The sequence below is a fragment of the Kluyveromyces marxianus genome, chromosome 1 (assembly GCF_001417885.1).
Source record: "Kluyveromyces marxianus DMKU3-1042 DNA, complete genome, chromosome 1".
Classification (NCBI taxonomy): Eukaryota; Fungi; Ascomycota; class Saccharomycetes; order Saccharomycetales; family Saccharomycetaceae; genus Kluyveromyces; species Kluyveromyces marxianus.
In genome coordinates, this window is record NC_036025.1 from 491,864 (window position 1) to 506,688 (window position 14,825).

Consider the following 14,825-nt stretch of genomic DNA (forward strand, 5'->3'; position numbering starts at 1 on the left):
TTTTTTCAATTGATTTTTTTTTTTTTTTTTTTTTTTTTTAAAGGAATACGCCAGGCGAACAGTTGACCGTTGGGAAAAAAAAGGCGAATTAGGGAAAAAAGTTTGTCATCTCGCCATCCCACGCAACTAATGAATGAAAGGACACACCGTTCCTTTCTACTAATAATTAACATTAGATATGTTGTTAAGGTATTTATTTATCTCTGTTCTCATATATATTTTTACATATATAAGAGGGATAATTATTGTTCAATAATTTTCTCATTCAGACATAGATAGGGTCTGATATACTCACGCAGTTGGAGAGAGTAGTTCTTTTTAGCACTTAACCAAGAAACAACAGGCTATACATAATGGTTTCCTTAACAAAGAGAGTCCTATTTGAGATTATTCCAAACGGTCCAAACGAGACTACGATTACTCTATCTTCTACTACCAACAAAGGGCATTATGTCTCACTAAGACCTTTTGTTAATGGAGAAGGTAAGGAGTTCCCATTTGAATGGGCATTTGGTGGTACTAGTGACACCCTTGAAGTGAGAAAGATTGACGAAAGAAGCAATGGATTGGATTTCAACTTCAAGTTTGACACGAATGTCAAGCTAGAAATCCCTGAAACCCATCGCGGTGTGATCAAGACTGTTTTCAAGACTTGGGATGCCGGTCTGGTTGAAGAAACCGGGTCTGTGTTCCCATTTGGCCCAGATGGAGCGGAAGTCAAGTTCAGAGAACTATGGCAACCAATTGATCCAACAAGATTGGAGTTCGTTGAGTTGAGTCACGGAAATGATGTGGACCCTAACGCAACTTCTATTGCTTTACATACTGACAACTCCGAATACGAAGGTTTGGTCGTTATTGTAGGTAACTGGGTGCAAGGTATTTTGTTCAAGAAAGGCGAAAACACTCTGAAGGGTGTTAACTTGGTGCGTTCCCAAATCGATGCCAATAAGTCGGTCAAAGACTTGTTCAAGTTCGGACCGGATGCTGCCAAGTTCCCCACGGAACTCCTCTTGAAGGAAGGCTCAAAGACCACTTCAAACGGTGTGGAATGGTCCGTGATTGAATCCAACTTATGAAGTAACGCTCTCATAATAATATATCACGTTTGTAGAAGTAGCAGGAACATCTCATTTTTTGTAAAAACATAGCCAAGTCCTTCTCTTATTCTTCTTCGGGCTTTCACTCTTATGCATCTATTTTTTTTTTTTTTTTTTCCTTTTTGAATAAGGTGATTACATCAATGCTTCTGAACTTGATTGTAGTGTGGGCAAATAGCTCCACTTTTTGAAGCGAAAACGAACATTCCACCTTCTTGGCAGCCATGTACAGATATACGAACGGCTTCGTTAGTTTAGAAGGATGTATATAAACGCATTGCCGATCACTCAGTCAACAATTGACTGTGAACTCATTTAAACAACTTTGATGTGTTCATGGACGAGCTTTTGATTCAAGTTAAGTCTGTTCTGTGGTTTCTAAGTAGCAACAATCGTTATACAACTTCACTACTATCAGAGTAAAAGGTAAGTAAATACTTTTATTACAAGATGGAGCCAGTGTTTTCTAATAGGGTGTCCATCCAATGGGGTGATGAAGCTCCAAAGGAGGACACAAGCACATGGATTTTGACAGCCCCAGATGGGAAATTTGTAGATGCAAGAATTAGTCTAGAGAGTAATGTACCTCAGTGGCTTATTACTGGGAAAGAGGTAGAAATCCCCACGAAGGAAGGATATGAGTTTTCCATCCAGTTTGTACACGAATTGGACTCAGTGCATGGGCAAAATTCGGAGCACAGTGCGGATACAGGGCATTTCAAGACATTGGCAGACAAAAGTAGACTTGAAGAAGGGGAAATGTACAATGTTGACAGGAAACAGGTTATGAAATACAAAGAGGTGTGGAGGTCCATAGATTCACTACATTCAACACCCGAACATTTAGTAGCGACTAGCGTTAGCAATGGCCTTAAAGCTTCTGAAATTCAGTCATTTATTTGGGAATTACCGGAGGATTCGAAAGGGAATGCCCGCGGAAGACTGATCAAAATTGGCCGGTTTAGCCAGGGAATAGTGGAATATAACGGATCATACCAATGTATAAGAATATTTGACAACAGTGTTGTATACCAGTACGGGTCTAACTTAGAAGAAATATTTGGTCAATTCATGAGAGGGTTGAGTACACGAAATGTGCAATTCCCCTGGAAAAGAGTCTACCCTTAGACTATTACTTACAAAATGCACAAGAAAAGGTTTCTAATTTCGCATACTTTTAAGAGTTATTTTCAAGAACAACAAGGGAATGTAATTTTCATTATTATGGCAATATAGTTTTGCAGTTACCACCATATCATATATTATTATGTACGCTTATTTACGAATTACTTAAAAAGTATATTTGTTCCAGTTACTAGTTACATGGTTGTCGATACTACTGTTTTAATCCGAATCTACATTGAGATTTGGCATTCTAATCGATTTTCTTTTTGCTTTGGGCTCATTTCTTTAAAGGGTTTCGGAGTTATATGCGAAGAAGGTTAGTAGTAGATATACAATGGTAGATCTACTTTGCTCACATGACAATGAAGAAAGAACTGTAACCAAAGTTTACAAGTCAACAACATCAATAAAAACTTATCCGATATAGTGTAACGGCTATCACATCACGCTTTCACCGTGGAGACCGGGGTTCGACTCCCCGTATCGGAGTATTGTTTAATAATTTCAAAGCTTCTGAACAGTTGTTATTGAAATTATTTTTTTATTTTTTGAGCTTTTATTAAAATATATTATTACTTATGAAACCATATATAGAGTATCAATAAAAAGTCTGTTGCGTCAACTATCATCTCTAAACCCACATTAGTGACTCTAGATTATGAATCATACCCCTTCCTTCACTTTCATTACCATCTAATATCCATACCTCCTCTAATATACGCTGTTGATCACATGATACAGCGTTCTTGTTCAATCTGTGCACATTGGATAAATCATGAAAATGGAAAAACGTCAAAATTTGTTGATAGGTACTATGTGTGATATAATGATACCATTTTTTGGGATCGTTCCTTGGTAATTTTACCGAAACGGTAATGAATTCGAACCCTGTTGAAGACGTGTCGAATAGTTCGGTGACAGCAAACTGAAACTTCTGAACCGCCAGACTAAACTCAAGGCGCCATTTTGTCGTAAGTGTTTGTCTTTGGTCCAGTAATTCACTTGCTTGATAGTTCAACAAAGACACCACATTGCTGATGTTAGAGTCTGTCCTACTATTTTGTGAATTTGCATTTTTGTTATAAGTCAAAGATGCTTCCTTCTTTTCATATATAGTGTTCTCAGTAGGGGACGAGAACCCATCCCCATTCTCATCATGGTATTCAATTTTCATACAATTCTTACCAGTTCTTAGCCTTAGAGTAGAAGCCGTTGAAGAAAAAGATCCCACAGTGTTATAGCAATAATCTACAAATATACCTTCATTTGGATCATGTTCAGCACAATGAACCAATGCAGGCAATTCCATATTTTTAAATTGATATATTTTTTTCTTTCTTAGCAATAAGTGTATAGCAGCGAGTATGCAATGTTTCTACTCAATAAGTCCGGTGCTTTATCCTTTTTTCTTTCTCTTGGATCAAATCTTTCAGTTCTGGTTTATTAATCACAATTTGTGACAGTATTATGAAGTTACCAGCAGAAAGATAACTGACGTCGGATTGCGTAACAGAAATCAAAATCAGAGCAAACACCAAAAAAAACTAAAACACATAACACTTGTGATTCAATAATACAAAGAAACAAAGAGGAGAAACATCGGAAAAACAGGAAGGTAATTGGTACCTTTACGGCGCCCGAATGAGTGCCAGTTTGCAAAATCCGTTCTGATCCTGGTAAAATGTGACACAATAAAGTGTCGCAAACCCGGGTAACAAAATGCATAACAATCTCTTTTTTTTTTTCCTTCAAGTGTTTGTTTTTTTTTTTTTTTTTTTTTTTTTTTCTGGAACTACCGATTGCTAGAAAATAGGACGAAACCGAATATCAGAAAAAGTAGAATAAAAGAAGGACAAGAACTTTACATTGAAGGAAAACGGTATAATAGCCAGCAAGCTTTGAAAGAGTTAACGAGCTAACTACTTGTATTGATTAATTTGGTAGTTAAGAAACGAAATAGAACACTGCTATTTGATTTGAAATCTAGGAACCGAGATGGGTGTTTGGTTGTTTATATTTGCTGTTGTAGCCAACTGTGTGAACTTGTTTGCCCAAGTTCATTTTACCATTTTATATGCTGATTTAGAAGCGGACTACATTAACCCAATTGAATTATGTTCTAAGGTAAACAAATTGATTCTTCCTGAAGCCGTACTACAAGGTGTTATCTCCATATTGTTTTTGTTGAATGGATATTGGTTTGTATTCTTGATTAACCTGGGAGTTCTTGCCTACAATGTGAACAAATTCTACAACAAGCAGCAACTATTGGATGCTACTGAAATTTTCAGAACTTTAGGTAAACATAAGAGAGAATCTTTCATCAAATTGGCGTTCTATTTGTTCTTGTTCTTCTTCTACTTGTACAGAATGATCATGGCTTTAATTGCAGCCAGCGAGTAATTCGATGAACCAAGATTGCCAAGTAAAAGGGAATACTACCCACACATAAGCTATATCCTTTTTTTGACTCCCCCTATCACCAATTTTTTTCTTCTTCTGTAAAGTCTAATCAACGAGACGTCTGTCGTTTGTGAATGGACGTAAGGGCTTATTGTAATCAAGAATGTGCTGACCAGTAGGAGACTTGAACTTTCTGTATCAAATGAAATGAATTTATCTATTAACTACTACTACTACTACTACTATTACACTGTTCCAAATACGAAAAAAATTAAAATGAACCAACCCCACTCATACAAGCATAAAGAAGGGGAGAAGTATTATTAATACATTATACATTACAAACACATATCAGTGTACGACTAGCATATAGTTTGAGATTTAACTTAGTTAGTTAGTTAGTCAGTCAGTTAGTCAGTCAGTTTGTTATATTTTGTATGCCTTCGTTAAGCTTTCGTAACTCTGATAAGAGCCCTGATTTGGAGTTAGGGTCAATCTTCGCGGTATCCGGAGGCAAGTTCCGATTACTTGACTCCTCGTCTGGATTCCTTTGCAGCATGATAAGCTCATTGATGCGTTTAAAGTTATCCAGTACTACTTGGTTTTGGGCGACAGCCAATTGAGGTTCCTCATATGTGGTAGCGGAGCTTCTAACTTGTAGAAGTGACTGGGATAATGAGTTCTTGAGCAATGAGATTTGCTTCAGTCTATACACCAAGTCATTGTTTGAAAGGTTGAGGTCCGATAGCGTTGAGAGGTCCTGGACGCACTGTTGCAGGAACCGCTGAAGGATTTTAATCTCAAGCTTCAGCTTCAGTTTGAGTCTTGCAGAGCCTGCTCTGCGAAACTGCGAAATCCTGTCTTCGATAGTTGACTGGAGCACCGTTTCCAGCAGCCTTCGCAACACATCGATGGTAGCCATCGAAGTGAGAGGTGTGGATAGCTGCGGCAGAGTCATATGCTCAAACCGCGCGAGGTCCACTTCCACTGGCTGCTCCGGCAACATCACGTGATCATCAGAACCGTACTCGTCTGCTTGAAAATTCCCTAGGTCTGGGGCATCATCGCCCAGCTCTGGCATTTCATCTTGCTCTTGCTCGTATACTGGGTCCAGTTCCGGTTCCCGCTCTGGTTCCTGCTGCTGCTGCTGCTGCTCTTGCTCTTGCTCTTGTTCTTGCTCGATAACCACATCGTAATCAATAGTGCGCGATGCGCTACCACGTAGCCGGTAAAGCAGCTTCAAATGCCGCTGTCTCAATTCATCCGTCTCTCTCACACTCATAATCCTATCTTTGCCGCGCGAACACACTGTTCCAGTGTTTGTTGAACCGAATAAAACCGAATCCAGCACCGTATATCTGATCTACTTCACTACATTCACCATTAAATGCTGGATGTTAGTTGTTTAATGCCATTACCGAAGTTAGCTAAGCTACACAGAGTAAGGGAATTCACGAAAATCGAAATCAAAAAAAAAACACAAACGAACACCACGTGAAACACACGTGACTACATTTTCCTCTGTTTTTGTGTGTTTCCCAATTCTGTGGGTTTTCATCTTATTTTTTCCGGTTTCTTGCTTTTCTTTTCCCGTCCGGTCTCCCCTTGTTCTGTTTCTGCCCCTCCAGAACGGACGCTTGCCCGCCCTGTTTCAGCCTGGTACCGATCGCGAATGTGGCTACGCGGGTTCCGCGGCCTTAGCCGGCGGACGGCTCTAGACTGGACTGGACTGGGCTAGCCTAGACATAGACTAGCCTAGATTAGACTACGCTTGGTTAGGGCAATGGACCTAGGCAATTAAATGCCAGGGTCTGTGTGTGGCTGGACTGGACCGGGTTGGACCGGGCTGGGCCTGTTCCCAGTCCCCAGCCTCCAGTCCCCAGTCCCTAGTCCCTAGTCCCCCCTGCCCTTACTGATTCGGATTCGAATCCGATCCCCCATCCCATCATCACTCAGCAAATATACGTCTCGACTCGGAAGTTCCTCCACACTCCATTCCCTACACCCGCCACTGGGCAGCAGCGCCAAACTCTCTTCCACCGGACTGGACTTAATGCCCAGTGCAAAACGTACATAATTTTTTTTTTTTTATTTGATATTTGTTGTCCTTCGCCTTCGCCCTCGCCATTTTTCGCTGTTTCTCGCTTTTCTTTAAATAGAAACCTACTTCCTCCCACTCACTTTTTCGCAGCAAGCCAACCAACAAACTTGATCCTTGGAACGTCCTGTACTACAGGAAAATGTCGGCGTTGTTACGCGGCGTGTTCTATGGCGTGGAAACGACGATGCCCCCCATGCACAAAACGAAAATACACGCTTTGCTTCCTCACCATTGTCTACCACCCACTCGAGATGCCTTTGCCCAAGAGCATTCCCAAGCGCATACCATGCATACCCATGGGAATACCAGTATTCCAAAAAAACTGTTTTGTTGGCTACACTACTTATCAACATGCAGCCTGTCCGTAGTTTATTTGCTTAATTTTCTTGTGCTGTGTGTGAGTGTTGTTTTTTTTTATTATTTTTATTATTTTTGGCTTCCTTCGATGACGTAGACCAATCGTGTCAGCAGGAAGTATTTGGTTTACAGGAAGCAAAAGCAGAAACACTAGCACAAGCCTTTAGTATCATATTATATATATGTATATATAGCCGACCATACCGGTGATTCCACTTTGCTCTTTGCACTAGAGATCAGAGACAGAGCTGGGGTCTCAACTGCAGTAGCATCCTGTCCTAAACACAATAATAGGTTTTTCATAAGAAGCCAAAACCCCCACTCTCTGAAGAGTTATTTGTTCTGGTCTATCCTGCTTCCGTTTCACATAAGCGAGTTTCCTTCAATAGCACACTATTGTTTTTTTTTTTTTTTTTTTTTTAATTTCATTTTATTTCATTTTGTTTCCTTCTCGTTTTCCCATCCTTTCTTTTGATCTGCTCTCTTTCTCGCAACGGATACTCATCAATCCAGCTCAATTCAATTTGATCTATTTTAATTTTTAATCTAATTGCTTGTGCGCGCGCGTTGACTAAATTAGCTAGCTAACTACCTAACTAGTTGCATTTTTTGTTTTTTGTTTTTTGGACTGGCATTGCCATTGCTCATCGTATTTGATTTCGGGTTTGGTATTTTGGATTAATATTATTTTTTTCCCACACACTCTCACCACTGGTGACTACTATTACACTTGGCAAATATCAAAGCAAACCTTTACTTCGCACTACGGTATATAAGGTTTGATTTGAAAGAGAAAGTCCGACACCCACATAAACAAGACGCGAGGGTAGTTTATTCGATTTTATTTTTGGGTTCCACCATTTGATCATACTACTAAGGATAGGGTATAGAGTAAACATAAAAGCTCTTGCGATTATTATAATTATTACTCTTCGGTTTCCTTGTTCCCCAGCATTTTAGACATTCTACTCTAATTTTTTTTTTTATTTTTTCGTTTTTGTTTTTGCTTTTGTGACGTTGCGGCATCGCGATCGATCCTTTTTTTTTTTCCTCTCCAAGTTTGATCTTTTGATCTTTTGATCTTTTTTCGTACTGATCTGCTTCAACATTGCGACCGCAGCAGAGTCCGAGAATTTTTGAGTTGTAGAAGTATACACGACACCAGGCATCCTAGCGAACTGTGTGCTGTATTGTATCATATACCCCAGAAAAAAAAAAGAGAACACACACTATATCAAGTGACACGCCATACCGACGGACGTCTTCCTTCTGTATTTCATTTTCATTTTCATTTAGACTTAATTGTCAGTGTGATTCATATATTATTATATTATTATTGCTCATCGCATCACATTGCACAGACACTAACACAGACACAGACTGAATAACAGCGATTAAGAAGAAGAAATGCCTGTTATCCCAGCACCACCAAGTACGACCCTACAGTCTTCGAACGAACTCCCACGGACACTATGGATGGGCGATCTAGACCCGGGTTTCGATGAACTCATAATTGTATCCATATGGATGAGTCTTGGAAAGTCCGTGAAGGTGAAACTCATCAAGAGCAAGACCAATGCCTTGATTCCGATCAATACGGCGTCGAATTCGAACTCGAATAGCGCATCGAGTAGCGCCTTGGAAATCAACGGCGTCTCATTCATTGACCCAAACAAGACCAATTTGCATCATGCGGGCTACTGCTTTGTCGAGTTCGAGTCGTTTGAAGATGCCCAACAGGGATTATCGTTGAATGCGACGCCGATTCCGAACATTCCATGCAATACAACTTCTTCGAAAAGGACTAATGACGATGGGAAGCGCAAATTCAGGCTAAATTGGGCCAACGGAGCGACGCTACATTCGACTATCGTGCCCACGCCGGAGTTCTCGTTGTTTGTCGGGGACTTATCGCCGTTTGCCACTGAAGCTGATTTACTATCTTTGTTCCAAACGAAGTACAACAGTGTGAAAACTGTGAGAGTGATGACTGATCCTATAACGGGGGCCTCGCGATGCTTTGGGTTCGTCAGGTTTGCGAACGAATCCGAAAGGAGAAACGCTCTAATAGGGATGAACGGGGTTCAGTTCCAGGGTAGGCAGTTACGCGTTGCGTATGCTACGCCAAGAAATAACGTACCTCAGCAACATCTGTCCAATAACATATCCCAAGGTCAACCACAATCCCAGGCACAGTCTCAGTCTCAGTCTCAACAAAACCAAAACCAAAACCAAAACAAGCATCATCATCAAGCCCAAGCCCAAGCCCAATCCCAATCCCAATCCCAATCCCAAGCCCAAGCCCAAGCCCTAGCCCGAGCTCACGCCCAAGCCGTAGCCCAAGCTCAAGCTCAAGCCCAGGCTCAGGCTCAGGCTCACTATCACGCCCAGCAACAAGCACAACAGGCGCAGACTCAGGCCCAACACCAACAACTGTTACACCTGCACCAACTAACACAGCAGCAACAACAACAACAACAACAACAACAACAGCAACAGCAGCAGCAGCAGCAACAACAACATCTGCGGCAAAGCCAACTGCAGTTTCACAATCAGCAGATGGCCTCACAACAACACCCCAACAACAACAGCACCTCCACCAACCAGGTCATAAACCCCATGTTGAACCAGACTGCCCCAATGCTTTTGGACACTGCCAACGTTATCGTTTCGTTGCAAATGCCCTCAGCTTCGAATAACTCGGATGGTCTAGATCGTATGAACACAGGCTCCACGTCGGTTACAACATCTACCACCTCAGCACCAACTCCTGCTATAACCTCGAACAGCACAGGTATCGGCAGCCCCACGATCTCAAGTATTAGCAACAGCATCAACAACAACGCAAGTCACAGCAATGTGAGTATTTTTAATGAACATTCCCCAATTTCTTCAACAACCACAACTGCAACTGCAACATCAACGTACACCGGTAACGGTAATACTAATGCATTTAACAATCACTACCAGCATTACCATAACAACAACAATAATAATAACAACATAACACCACCAAGTACTACTGTTTTTGTAGGTGGCTTGAACCCGAATGTTAATGAACTACAGCTCTTCAACCTATTTAAAGCATTTGGTACTATCACAGATATCAAGGTACCTCCTGGCAAGCAATGTGGTTTCGTCACTTTCAATCAGAGAGTTGAAGCCGAAGCCGCAATTAACGGAGTACAAGGATTCGTGCTAATGGGATCCCCAATCAGACTCTCATGGGGAAGACTGAATCCAGCAACCTCTACACCACCATCAGAAAACAACTCAGCTGCTCTTTCATCGTCGTTCTTGTACGTATAAAAACACACACACTTTAAATACACTGGCATTTTTTCGAACAGATAGATATAGATTATTACCTTCACATTTCAACTTCTAGCTACACATGCACACAAACATACATATATAGGTATATATATATACACACTTATATGTTTGTTCACACATATGTTTGTCGGCTACATCCACTATCATACCTTCAATCGCTTTTTTATTTCTGGCGCACAATCGCTGACACACCGAGATCTAACATAATGTCACGTGTATTCTCCCTTTCGAACCCCCACTGCGGCTTCTGTTTTTTCCCTAAGCTATAACTATTTTTTTTTTTTTTTTTTTTTTTTTTTTTGTCAGTTAGTTACCCTTGTGTTTTGTACTGTCGAATATATAGTATGCGATATGCATTGAATAGACACAGTTTATATAAAAGACAAGAGATCTCAGCGGAGAATAGAGTCTTTTCCTTGTTATAAACTAAGTTATGATCTGAAAGGTAAGTTTTGATTAAGAACTGGGGCCAAGACACGTTAGCTATGCTTCAATTGAGCCACAAACTAGAAGGTAAACATGTATTGCTAGTAGGTTGCGGAGAAGTCGGTTATACTAGAGTGTTGAAGCTATTGCCAACCAAGTGCAAATTGACAATTGTATCACCAGAGATACATCCAAAACTAGCTACGTTAGTGGATAATGAGAAATACGAGGTGGGCCAAATTTACAAGTACCTAGCAAGGCCGTTCAAAGAAGATGATTTGGTAATGTATGGTAACAACCAGGCACAATCGATAGAGGATTTGGAGAAACCCTGCGGGTTCCACATGGTGTTCACGTGTTTGCCGGACCTTGAGCTCAGTAGAAATATTTACCAAATGACCAAGTTGAAATTGGGTACTGGAACGCTATGCAATGTAGCAGATCAACCGCCGTTATGTGATTTTTATTTCGGGGCGAATTTAAGGTTAGGCGATGAGAAGTACGGATTATCGATAATGATCAGTAGCGAGGGCATGTCGCCGCGGTTCACGGCACTATTCAAGAAGGAACTAATGAAAACATATGGTGAGTGGCCTGTGAAGGAATGTGTTGAAAAATTGAACGATGTACGTGAGCAAGTGAGGAAAATATCTGAAGAATATGTTTCTGCCTTCGATGACGACAGGGCGCAATTGATCAAATTCCGAATGGAGTGGCTTAAGGCACTTACGGATAAATTCGGGACGCAATGCTATAGACTAGACGTAAAGAAAGTCATTGCTCTTTTCCAATCAATGATCAAGAGCAAAGAGGTTAATTTGGACAAGATTCCGGAGGAAACGTTAATTGACGATGAGACCCAAAATTTGGGGCAGCTTAGTATCGCCTAGAGTAGGAAGTAAGTAAGTAAGTAAGTAAGTAAGTAAGTAAGTTTGATGCAAACAATAAAAGTGATAATTAATATAAAAAAAAGATATATATATTTATAAAAGGCTTTAAATAATTTAAGGTAAAGGTAAAAAAGTTGTAGAGAAGTATAGAGATAATAAAATCATAGCCACCCGAATCAAAACCGACAGCAAGCAAACGGTAATAAGTAGTATTGAGAGCTGATAGGGTTGTTTTTTTTTCATTCACTTTGATTAGGTTCGCCATGACCTAACATCTTTAAAAATAATTCTTTTTTTTTGGGGAAGATTCTTTTTGATTTGGATTCCAGTACAGTAAAGTAATAGTTGTTTCATCAAAATAAATTTGGAATAAAAGTCAAGAGAGAGAGAGAGAGGAAAGGAGAGGAAAGGACCTCCCTGAGCTCCTCCGCTTCCTTCATATTCCAGGGATATGTTGTTGGTTTAGGAAAGAACAAAGAAAAAAGGAAAAAAAAAAAAGAGAGTAGTAGTAGTACTGTGTATTGTTGTTATCGTTCGTTCGTTTTCTCTATTTCTATTTCTTTTCGTAGACTTCGCCCCTTCTGGCAGCGAATTTGGCCGCTTGGTCAACGTTGTCCTTAACGACAGCGACTCTCATTGTAGCCAGGATGTTGTGGGCGGCGTTAGAGTGCAAGTAGACACCACCGTTGAATGCTTTAGTAGCATCCTTACCCAAAGAAGCCTGGAGCAAAGTTTCACCACCAGGGTGCTCTGTGATGTAACCGCTAACGTCATGGACGATACCGGAGATGACGACCAAGCCACTGTTTTCCTTCAAGTGTTCGAGGAACTCGCTCTTTTCCCATACTGGTAGTTGGGACAATGGAGAACCCCAGTTCAACTTGGATCTGGCACGGTCCAACTTCTTTTGTTGTTGTTGGACCAAACCTTGTTGGATAGCGTTTTGGGAGAACTTCTTCAAGTCGTAGGACAAGCCGAACAAGGAGGTCATGTAGATGATTACCTTGGTAGGGTCGTATTGGTACCATTTGATGGCGTTACGGTAGTCAGTTGGGAACTCGTGGTGGAAGTTGTGGTAACCTTCACCGAAGGTGACCAAAGCGGTGATCCAGTTGTCTCTTGGGGTTCTTCTGTCGTCGAAAGGTTGGTCACCCAAGTAGTGGGCCAACGAGTTGATGCAGAAAGTAGCCTGTTGGATGGCGGAAGCTCTCAAGATACCGGCGTACACCAAACCACCCCAGAAGTCGTTCCACATGTAGTGGCAGAACATAGCGGGCAGGATGAATGCGGAGAAGATCATGATTGGGATGAAGTTTCTGTGTTGCCAGCGGACAATCCAATCGTCCACCAAGTCGGCGATATCGGCTCTAGCTCTGTGCTTTGGGTTTGGCTTCAACAACATCCAGCCCATGTGGGAGTACCATAGACCACGCCTGGCGTCGTATGGGTCTCTAACGGTGTCTGTGTAACGGTGGTGGATTCTGTGCGAGTGACCCCACCATTTGATGGAACCCTCGATACTGGCAGCACCGAAAACAGCAAAGAACAAACGCAATGGCCAGTGGGCCGAGTAAGATCTGTGAGCCCACAATCTGTGGTAACCAGCAGTGATGGAAACACCACCGAAACAGTAGTAGATCATAGCGAAGATGAGCACTTCGAGCTTCAATGGCACACGGCCCGAAAGCGCATAGTACAAACCAACCAATGGAATGAACACCACAAGAGTCAAGTTCAACCAGTTCAAATGCAAGTGCCAGTTATTTACCGTCCATGGCATCTCACTGATGTGCTTCCTGTTCTTGTATTTCTCCTTATCCTTCTTGTCCTGTTCCAAAAGATAGTCCATGTTCGAGTCTGCTTCGAAGTCCACATTCACCATATCCTTGGACCCCATCAGCTTACCCAACCCGTTCACAACACGAACGGATTTCTTGTTGGCCCCTGCGGCCAACATGTTGGCACTAACCAAATCCACTTGCTCCATGGTATTTGTTATGATTATTCCTATTCTATTCTATTCTATTCCTATTGGCACTTTTCCGAAATACCAATTATTCACTAGCAGTAGCAAGCCTGTTTTTTGCTTTCTTTCTTGAAATCAAATCTATCCTTTACTTCCAGCTAGCCCCGGATTAGTTAGTCCTTGGTTATTTGGTTTTTCTTACACAAGATATACAAACCCAAATCTGATCTATCCCAAACCAACTTTAATGCCTCGTCAGCTCTTCTCTTATATATATATATAAATATATATAATTAAATATATATGCTTTTTGTCCTGTAATGCCCGAAAAAAAAAAAAAAAAATGCTGTTTTACAAAACCCAATCAAGAAAGAAGCCAGACAGAGCAGAGCAGAGCAGAGCATAGGGAAGGAAAGAAGAAAAAAAAAAAAAAAAAAAAGAGCGAAGGTTGGGATGTGTGAAATTGTTGTGGTTTTGTTTTGGTTTTCAATTTTCGCGCTTAGAGATGGGCGCAGGGGAATCTTAAAGACGATATTTCATTTTTCAACAATTCTGAAGAGCCAAAGGCAGGCAAAGGCAGGGCCAGGTGTGACAGGCATCACCCAAGGCTGAAAGGCTGAAAGGGGAGGTGATGTACGTACGTGTGGCAGGTGTATCGGGGGAGAATGAGATTGGTGGGAATCGTTCGACATTTGAATCAGCAGACTGTTGACTGTGTGTCGTATAGCGAGCGGATTGTGTTGGGAACGGCATGGCGTGGCCGTGGCCATTGCTGTTGTGTTTGGTGCGCAGGAAGCGCCGATCTCAGACGTTTTTTGGGGGGGGGAGGCAATCCCAGTTCCAATCCAGAGAAATCCAACAAATGGTATTTCTTTTTGCTGGAGGGAAGGAAGAGGGAGAGGGAAGGGAAAAAAAAAAATAAATAAAGGAGGCTGGTACCAGTGGTCACGTGACACAACAAACAGAAGGATCTTGTATATTCGGGTAACAGGGGTCAGCCGGGTAACATGGGTCTCCGGGTAACGACGTACGCCCGGGTAATGTTGTGCCCCCGGGTAACTTAGTACCGCCCCGGAACGACGATTGTCGCCCGCCGCCCCCCGGGGAACTGTCCCCCTTTT

At 41.5% G+C, this 14,825-nt stretch overlaps 8 protein-coding genes and 1 non-coding gene across 9 annotated transcripts; 6 read left to right on the forward strand and 3 right to left on the reverse strand.

The window, feature by feature from the left end:
- Nucleotides 1–353: 353 nt before the first annotated feature.
- HRI1 (Hri1p) lies at nt 354–1,079 on the forward strand (the record flags this gene model as incomplete). Its single annotated transcript, XM_022819218.1, has 1 exon — nt 354–1,079. One exon carries the CDS (start codon nt 354–356, stop codon nt 1,077–1,079), a length of 726 nt encoding a protein of 241 aa, XP_022673767.1.
- Nucleotides 1,080–1,550: 471 nt separating this feature from the next.
- KLMA_10238 (uncharacterized protein) lies at nt 1,551–2,228 on the forward strand (the record flags this gene model as incomplete). Its single annotated transcript, XM_022819229.1, has 1 exon — nt 1,551–2,228. One exon carries the CDS (start codon nt 1,551–1,553, stop codon nt 2,226–2,228), a length of 678 nt encoding a protein of 225 aa, XP_022673768.1.
- Nucleotides 2,229–2,642: 414 nt separating this feature from the next.
- KLMA_R102 lies at nt 2,643–2,714 on the forward strand. The gene has a single exon. It is a non-coding gene; the product is annotated as a tRNA-Glu (tRNA).
- A 142-nt stretch (nt 2,715–2,856) lies between these two features.
- KLMA_10239 (uncharacterized protein) lies at nt 2,857–3,534 on the reverse strand (the record flags this gene model as incomplete). Its single annotated transcript, XM_022819240.1, has 1 exon — nt 2,857–3,534. One exon carries the CDS (start codon nt 3,532–3,534, stop codon nt 2,857–2,859), a length of 678 nt encoding a protein of 225 aa, XP_022673769.1.
- Nucleotides 3,535–4,220: 686 nt separating this feature from the next.
- On the forward strand, nt 4,221–4,628 carry ERV15 (Erv15p; the record flags this gene model as incomplete). The annotated part of the gene is made up of 1 exon (XM_022819252.1): nt 4,221–4,628. The coding sequence occupies one exon, from the start codon at nt 4,221–4,223 to the stop codon at nt 4,626–4,628; it is 408 nt and encodes a 135-aa protein (XP_022673770.1).
- Nucleotides 4,629–5,046: 418 nt separating this feature from the next.
- Nucleotides 5,047–5,910, reverse strand: AME1 (Ame1p; the record flags this gene model as incomplete). Its single annotated transcript, XM_022819263.1, has 1 exon — nt 5,047–5,910. One exon carries the CDS (start codon nt 5,908–5,910, stop codon nt 5,047–5,049), a length of 864 nt encoding a protein of 287 aa, XP_022673771.1.
- A 2,583-nt stretch (nt 5,911–8,493) lies between these two features.
- Nucleotides 8,494–10,395, forward strand: NGR1 (RNA recognition motif domain-containing protein; the record flags this gene model as incomplete). The annotated part of the gene is made up of 1 exon (XM_022819274.1): nt 8,494–10,395. The coding sequence occupies one exon, from the start codon at nt 8,494–8,496 to the stop codon at nt 10,393–10,395; it is 1,902 nt and encodes a 633-aa protein (XP_022673772.1).
- A 512-nt stretch (nt 10,396–10,907) lies between these two features.
- MET8 (bifunctional precorrin-2 dehydrogenase/sirohydrochlorin ferrochelatase MET8) lies at nt 10,908–11,738 on the forward strand (the record flags this gene model as incomplete). Its single annotated transcript, XM_022819285.1, has 1 exon — nt 10,908–11,738. The coding sequence occupies one exon, from the start codon at nt 10,908–10,910 to the stop codon at nt 11,736–11,738; it is 831 nt and encodes a 276-aa protein (XP_022673773.1).
- A 553-nt stretch (nt 11,739–12,291) lies between these two features.
- Nucleotides 12,292–13,725, reverse strand: OLE1 (stearoyl-CoA 9-desaturase; the record flags this gene model as incomplete). Its single annotated transcript, XM_022819296.1, has 1 exon — nt 12,292–13,725. The coding sequence occupies one exon, from the start codon at nt 13,723–13,725 to the stop codon at nt 12,292–12,294; it is 1,434 nt and encodes a 477-aa protein (XP_022673774.1).
- Nucleotides 13,726–14,825: the final 1,100 nt, after the last annotated feature.